This window comes from Rhodamnia argentea, chromosome 1 (genome assembly GCF_020921035.1).
Source record: "Rhodamnia argentea isolate NSW1041297 chromosome 1, ASM2092103v1, whole genome shotgun sequence".
NCBI lineage: Eukaryota > Viridiplantae > Streptophyta > Magnoliopsida > Myrtales > Myrtaceae > Rhodamnia > Rhodamnia argentea.
The window spans coordinates 3,973,000-3,980,853 of NC_063150.1; the positions used below are offsets into that span (position 1 = coordinate 3,973,000).

Here is a 7,854-nt window from a genome sequence, read left to right on the forward strand (position 1 = left end):
GAACCCATCAGAGAATTCGGCTTGGGCATGAGAGGCTATGAACCGAAAATTAAATGGCCTTAATTGGCCTAATTCGGGCTTAGTACGGCCCGTTTAAAATTTAATTAGAGAAAGGCCTTAACCCATTATGGCCGAAATACCAAGTTGGAATAATTGAATTATTAATCACCTGAAAAACAATTCAGAAAATTGCTTAAGGAAATAAAAACCCTAGTTTAGTCTTTAAATAGGAGAGCTTCGTTCTCTGATTTGTTTTCGTCATCACACGAACGAAAGAGCTGACGTACAGTTTCTGTTCTTCCGGGGATCGTCACTGAGCACGGCTGAGCACCACCTACTGAGCCTTCAACCAGCAAGCCCGACGTCGAGCAGCCCCTCTTTGCAGACTTTATTTTTGCAGGTTTCCGTCTTCGATCACCGTTGCTGCCTTCTTCAGACACCACCGTGACCGAAAGTAGTTCCGCGGCGAATACCACCCACAAACACCGCCGCAAGTCCAGCCTTAGCCTATCACCCGCGAGGGAGTCCTCCGGTGTGAGATCCTTATCCGATACCGGTTCAAACTTGGAAAGTTAATCTTTAATCTTCTCATTCGATTTGATTTCATTTGATCGTTGCTTATTTTGCGTAGATTGTTATCTAATCTTATCTTTTAGATGTAGGCTTTAGAAAATGTGGCGTAGAATATCCACGCACCTCTTTCCCTCTCCATATATTCTGTGCAGTCATAGAACAGGGAGAAGATATCAATTCACATTCGTGCTTCATTCGAATGGACAAGTTGCCAAGGGACGTTCTGGTGTCCATACTGTATCTCTTGCCGATGAAAGAAGCGGCAAGGACTAGTGTTCTGTCGCGCGCGTGGCGAGATCTGTGGAAGCATGTGCTATCTCTGGATCTCAATGTCTCGCCAGCCCTCAGCATTCGAGGTGCCAACCCCGGGATTTTGGGAGTCAATTGGGTCAAACTCAGACATGCCTTGGAAGAAGGACACCGAGGTCGTCTACCGGAGGAGTTCCGGGTTCGCGTGGTTCTGGACGAGTCTTCGGGGCTTGGATTCGCAATCGGGAAGAAAGTGCAAATCCTCGAGATAGATCTCACGCCCTGCTGGCCCGAACCTTGTGGAGCGAGTTACACTTTCCCGCGGATTCCTTCTCTCGACTTCGCCAGCATGCGATCGCTTAAGTCCCTGTGCTTGAGACACGTTAACGTGGGAGGCGTAGTTCTCCAGCTCTTTCTCTCGCAGTGTCCGTCTCTCGAAAGGTTGTGCGTGTCGGGCTCCGACCATTTGATTGACCTCATAATTCCCGGCCCGTCCCCTCTCGAGTTGAAGCACCTGGACATATCCAGATGCCGGCGCTTAGAAAGCATCATCATCGCAGCCCCGACTCCAAATCTCGTTTCCTTTCGATACGACCGAAGCAGCGTGGAACTCCACGTCGAGGACGCCCCTCGGCTCGCGGAACTCACCATCTGTGGATTCACCAGTGCTGTTCAACATTCCCTTTGGCACTACCTGCCCCAGCTCGAAGCGCTGCATCTCAAGGTGTCAGAAGCTCAGCTGGTATGTATGGTTCATCCCGCAAAGAAAGAAAACATTCAGAGTCTAATCTCTAATGAGATCCGCGCCCCTCTTTTTTTATTTGCAGCTTTCGGTATTTTTTAACATCGATGGAGCCTTGTTTGAATTGAAGCACTTGACGTTGGACGTTTCTGATCAATTCGACCCCGACGATCTCAACCCCGTTTCCTTGTATAGTTACCTTGTGGAGAAAGCTCCTTCTTTAAACAGGCTCACCCTCCAGGTGCGTGATGAATCCGAGACCGATTTGCATGTGACTGTTATTTATTTTATCCCAGGATGGACGATATGATGATGTCATTCTCTCCTTGGCAGATGCTGGATGCTCCGAACAAGGAGGATTTGGAAATCCCGGGCCCTATGCTGTACACTCACGCTTCTCTGGAGGTCGTGGAAATAATCGGCTTCGACCCGCGAATCAGGTTCTTCGCCGTCATGCTTTTCCGGTACTGGCTCGAGAACACATCGTCGCTGAAGCGACTCGTCGTGGATCCCCGCGTACCATCCTTGTTAGGAACAACGACTTCGCAATATCCCATGCCGGCCGAGCTAAGAGAAGCGAGGGATTACGCATCAAGGCTAGCCAAGGCGATCCCGCTCCCGCTGGGAGTCGAATTGGTCATTGTTTGAACTGCCAAGTAAAAGCATGATTTTCTCGTAAATATATCTTTTAATCAATGGTTGTGCCTCGTGAGATATCAATTATTTGTCTTAAAGAGCAATTGAGTCGTAAATTGTTTTCTTTAAAAAAATCCAACTAAATCCTAAATCTTTTGTGTCCGGCTCTATTGCTCGTTCATCCAATCTTTGCTTACTTAACGAGCGGGAAAGCCAAAGTTGCTTTTTTAAAATATATCTTGAGCACCCGACAATTTTATTAAAAAGGGGGAAAAAAAAGAGGAGAGAAGTCAAATTTGAAAAGAAAATAAAACAAAAAAGTCCTAAAAAAGACTAGGATTTGAAGCAGCACGAGCCACCGCCCTGTCTTAGCCGGTGAGGTGAGGTTTGCAGTGGTAGGAGCGGCGTCACCACCCTGTCTTGGACGTCTGCCATGTTGGTGTGCAATCTGTCTCCGGTCCACTGTAAAAATGATGAACGAAATAGTTGAGTTGAGTCTTTTCGTATCATAATCTTCGCCTATGGCCCTAGCGTAAAAAGCGCTTCAAGATAAACATACTTTCTACTATTTTTTTCATGAAAGCCGCTAGCTCGACAGTTTGATAGTACTGTCATTATTTTTGACTCACTAACATTCTAATTACTTAGTGCTTTATACAAAATACGGGGTGTTGGTACGTGGATCTACAATCAGAAATAACCGATAATACTATCGGATTGTCAGAAAAACATTTTCCTTTTTCACGAGAGCGAGTCTATGTTATATTCTTCTACGTAGATAATTTGAAGTTTGAGTTTTGATCCACCACGGAATAATACAATTGGAACCCACTTAACTACTAAGTTCTATTTTGCCTTAAAGTTGGCGTAAAAGGGAGTGTCAAAGTCAGACTTAATCCCAAAACCTAATATAAAATGACACCGATATACACCATGAGTTATATTTTGGATCTGGTGAGACCCAGATTTTCTTCCAAGTACGCACAATATGCTGGTGTGTGCTGCATTAAACATTGGAGAGATGGTTACCCGTGCAACCGATGTTTTTTCGACTTTGATAAGGAAAGTGTGGGAATTATCCATCTAGAAGTACGAATAGCCTCTATCGACGTTCGATTGCAGAATTGCTTAGAAATGTCGTTGAATTATAATGCGTCCATGTATCTTCAAACCCACGACGGCCAAAGGAAAATATCCACGTTCCACAACGTAAATGCGATCTATTCTCAAAATAATTGCATATGCATTTTGTTTTGAGTTTGTGGGAGAGAGAGATGAACGCGTTTTCTTAACGCCAGTCGGCCATTGGAAGTTATCTATGTTATTTATAGATAAGAAGGCAACCGATCGAAGGGTTCCCCTTCACGGGGCCCTCTCTCAATTGCACCCTATCATGGAAGTGATTTGCAAATTTTCTTTTCTTTTTTTTTGGTCGAAATATTTATGCAAAGATTGGTGACTGCGTCTGAGTGTGCTAGAATATTTGTCTGGCCATTGTGAATTATTATCAAATGACAACCGGCCACAGGCGAGGCTCGAGCTCGCCCGCTAACATAATAATTGATGAAAAGAAAACAAATGGTTGAGGCACTATTTTTCTATTATACTAACATCATTGATTATCTTTCGAATTTTTTTTTATAGAATATTACGCCAACAATTTTAGAACGTTGAGCCCGACCGTGTCATGAATCCTGAATGTTTGGTGTCCGTCACAATTCTTATTTTTTCCCTTTCAGAGAGGAACTACTTATCCCCTTTTGCCGAGTGGTGGTGTCGGACTTGCTGAAGACCCAAAAGAAAGGCGAATAGAAGAACCTACTATGTTCCGACCACCCTGTTTGTATTTGCTTGGATCTGGTCTTCTCCAAAAGAAATGCGAATAGAACAACCTATTATGATTTTAAGTCTTGAATCTTGGTGAAGATAGAAAACTCTTCGGGCAATTCCAAGAGTAATTTTGAAACGTTGGTTCCAATCAAGGGCTGTCCTGTTTGCTTCATCTGTGATCCAATGCCAGGAAAAAATAATTCACTGGCTGGTATGTCATGAAATCGTTGCCGATGGTGAGGCGTTTCAGCAATTAGATTAGCATGAAGAGGAAAAAGGTGAGGCCATACTGAAAATGAAGCAGTCCAAACTTTAGTTGGGCAAGTACTCGTAGATGCCGAGATGCTTCTCTTTGTGTAGTAGAGTATGAGATTCCCCAGCTTGTCGATACCGACATGTCCTGAAGTATCTTTGACAGGGTCGTGCCGGATGGCGATCCACATGACCGTTTTCTCGGGGATTTTGTTGTACCACTAAGGCTAAGTCCCTATGGCAAGAATTGCCATGGCTACAGAAGCCGAGCGCAACATCTCTAATGCTGGCTAAATTATAACCTCTCTCCTTGGGACAGTGTATTCAAGTTTGAGACTGACTGCCCGGTCTTAGCTGAGGTGATCCGGATGACCTCACCGGCTAAGACAGGGCGGCGGCGTATGCCGCTGCAAATCCTAGTCCTTTTTTTATAGCTTTTTTGTTTTATTTTCCTTTCAAATTTGACTTCGCTCCTTTTTTTTTCCTTTTTCTTTTTAATAAAAATTTCGTGTGCTCAAGATATATTTTAGAAAAGCAACTTTGGCTTTCCAGCTCGCTAAGTCAGTAAAGATTGGATGAACGAGAAATGGAGCCAAACGCAAGAGGTTTAGGATTTAGTCGGATTTTTTATAAACAAAAATTACGACTCAATTGCTCTTTAAGATAAATTATGCATGAACCTCCGACGGTTATAAAAGATAGAGAAACAGCTGATTACAAAAAAAAAAAAAACCTCGATCACTTCTGATGATTTTTATTCCCCAGGGATCGCCATTGAAAGTTCGTCCGACGATGAGACAAGGAGGTTAGCTGAAACCCTCTTCTTTGGAAGTCGAAATTTTCCTAGAGCTTAGGACCGTCAAAATTCTGATATTCCAAAAAGATCCCACAAATTTCAAAATGATCCTATCTCCAAAAAGAGTCAATTTCTCCCAAAACTGTCCAAACACATTTGAACATACATTTAATGGTGAAAATCCCCATAGAGAGTCAATTTCAATGAAAATGACCTAAGATTCTTCAAAGGGGATAGTTCTAAATGGATTTCCAAAAGGGTGTTCTCTCATATGAAAAGAGGCAAGCTTAATCCCAAACACATTCCACACACTTAAGAGTGATGTGCGAAAAGAAAAGATTGAGAAAAGAAAATCATGATCTTTGGACGTAGGGATAATTCGCAGTGATTATATGGGTTGAAATGACGAAATTCATTCATTTCATAGCCTCAAAACACTTTTAAATCCCATGCAAATCCTTCTAGGCCAAATGAAGTTTTTGAATGTAAACCCTGTCAAGAACCATCCCACATTGGGGGGCATGTTTGGAGGTTCGTAGTTGACAAATTGGAGGTAAAGATAGAGAAGGACTTTATTGTGCTAACTTGCATCAATCTTTTTGTGATAGCTCCATGTGATATACCGTGAAAGCTCGAAACATCTTGAAGTGCAGAAAAGCAGTTCATTTCTCTACCTAAACACTTCGTCCCTTGATTAAGCCAATTTGACCCTTTAAATCTCCCATTTCTAAAGCCCCGTTGGTGATTATCTCCCTACATTGGGGCAATGCATATGATTTACCTCAAGAGCAGATAATTTCTAAGATCTTTGAACAAAGCCTTAAGAAAAGTTTCAAATGTGAAAAGTCGGGAAAAGCTATCGAATGTATGGGTTCATGGGCAAGAAAAAGCAAAGTGCCTGGTAAAAACAAGGCCGAAGCCCACTTCTAAGAAAAATCAAGAAACTTTATGAGCAGTAAAGCACAAAAGACAAAAATTATGAAAATATGATGAGAGAAAAGATCAAGTCTCATTAGTGCAAGAAAACGAGCATGTGTTCGGTTTAGAAGATCCAAAATGGATATCCCCGGTGGATGTGAAAGCGAGTAATGATGCAAAGATAATCACTAACATTTTTCACCCCTCATTCTAAAAATGGCCTTTCGTTTAGCCTACCATGAACCAGCATTACAACTATTCCCGAAGACTTCTCCAATCGAGATTTTTCGGATTAACATGGGAGTTCACACGAGAAGCTACTACATAAAGAAGTAAGTACAATCCTGTCTTACCTCATCTTCGAGGTTCTTTAACCTAGCCTAGATTACGGTCCTTTGAAAAGACCTTCTCGGATCAATCAAGTTGTATGCACTGCGAATAATCTCGAAATCCTAGATCTAGATTTCGTGAGGAAATTCAAGTGTTTTGTTGAGAATACTTCCCTAGCATGGAGTCAAAAATTCCTTTGAAAATTGTGAGAAGTTCTCTTAGATGAAGGTATTCCAATTGAATCTTTTGAAACAACCTTTTTAAAAAATGTTTAAATCATGTGATTCAAAATGTTCCCCAGAGGAGTTTTGAACTTAAATGTTATATGATAATGTGTTTGGACAAGTTTCCTTCATAAATCCAATTTGATATATCCTATTATGATTCCTAGTCTCCCCAAGCCTTAGGATCATATTTCTCTATTGGTAATCTTTTATTCTCCAACCGCTTCTGTCAACCCCAAAAGGTGACATTTAGGTAGTTTTTTTGGAAATTCCTTTTTACTGGATAACCCAATCTTTTAATCTCATACTGCTTCCGTTAATCCCAAAAGGTGACATTAGCGTAGTTTCCTTGGTAGTTTCTTTCTATAGGATAACCCAATTTTTTAATCTCCTACCGCTTCTGTCGACCCTAAAAGGTGACATTACAGTAGTTTTCTTGGTAACTCCTTTCTACGGGATAACCCAATCTTTTAATCTCCTATCGCTTCTGTTGATCCCAAAATGCGACATTAGGGTAGTTTCCTTGGTAACTCCTTTCTATAGGATAACTCAATCTTAAGCTATATCTGTCCTTAAGAAATATTCATAGACTATCTTTGTCCTTAAGAGATATTTCCATACGTTATCTCTGTCCTTAAGAGATATTTTCATAGGCTATCTCTGTCCTTAAGAGTCATTTCTTGGTTAGATCCACCATACATGTCAAAATTTTAATTTACCTTAGGTATTCTTATAACGAATCATTTGGTTTTTCATCTATCATCACAAATCAACGCCATTCGAGCCATCGGGAGGTAAGCGTCGGGTAAATCCCTCTCTCTTACTCTATCTCTCTCGGAATCTAAAAGGAGCACCCTGTCTTTCAAGCCAGTGTGATCTCACTTAGACTCAAGCTTACATGTAAAGGTATGAGAGTTAAATGTCATGACTTGTTTTTTAATTTTCCTCGGTTGAGTTGATTAAGACTCGGGTGTCACCTTGTCTTTAAGAGTAACCTCTATTGAGATCCCTCTCAAAAAAATATAGCTGTTGACACCTAATTTTTAATTAGTTTATTTGTCGAAAATTCATAAAAAGTCAAAAAATTACAAAATCAATTTTAGTAACCCTAGCTAAGCTTAGGGAACCACTTTTGAACAAAAAAAAAATAATTTTTCATATTTTTCATGATTTTTAATATTTTCGAAAAACAGAAAAATACTTGAAAATTCAAGAAAAAGAGCATTTGAAATTGAGGCCACAAAATACTAAAAAATAGCCAATATTTTTCTTTTAATTCCCTTTTCATTTTAGCCTCTTAAAAC

The 7,854-nt window shown here is 41.0% G+C and overlaps 1 protein-coding gene across 1 annotated transcript; it reads left to right on the plus strand.

Moving 5' to 3' along the window:
* Nucleotides 1-772: 772 nt before the first annotated feature.
* LOC115748760 (F-box/LRR-repeat protein 13-like) lies at nucleotides 773-2,212 on the plus strand. Its single transcript, XM_030685375.1, has 3 exons — nucleotides 773-1,564; nucleotides 1,650-1,805; nucleotides 1,898-2,212. The coding sequence occupies exons 1-3, from the start codon at nucleotides 773-775 to the stop codon at nucleotides 2,210-2,212; spliced, it is 1,263 nt and encodes a 420-aa protein (XP_030541235.1).
* Nucleotides 2,213-7,854: the final 5,642 nt, after the last annotated feature.

Excerpts from the sequence above, each read along its gene's own strand:
- LOC115748760 (XM_030685375.1), top strand. The coding sequence starts at position 773 with ATGGACAAGTTGCCAAGGGACGTTCTGGTGTCCATACTGTATCTCTTG. Across the intron at positions 1,565-1,649 it reads AGGTGTCAGAAGCTCAGCTG|CTTTCGGTATTTTTTAACAT; the intron begins GTATGTATGGTT and ends TTTTATTTGCAG. Across the intron at positions 1,806-1,897 it reads TAAACAGGCTCACCCTCCAG|ATGCTGGATGCTCCGAACAA; the intron begins GTGCGTGATGAA and ends TCTCCTTGGCAG.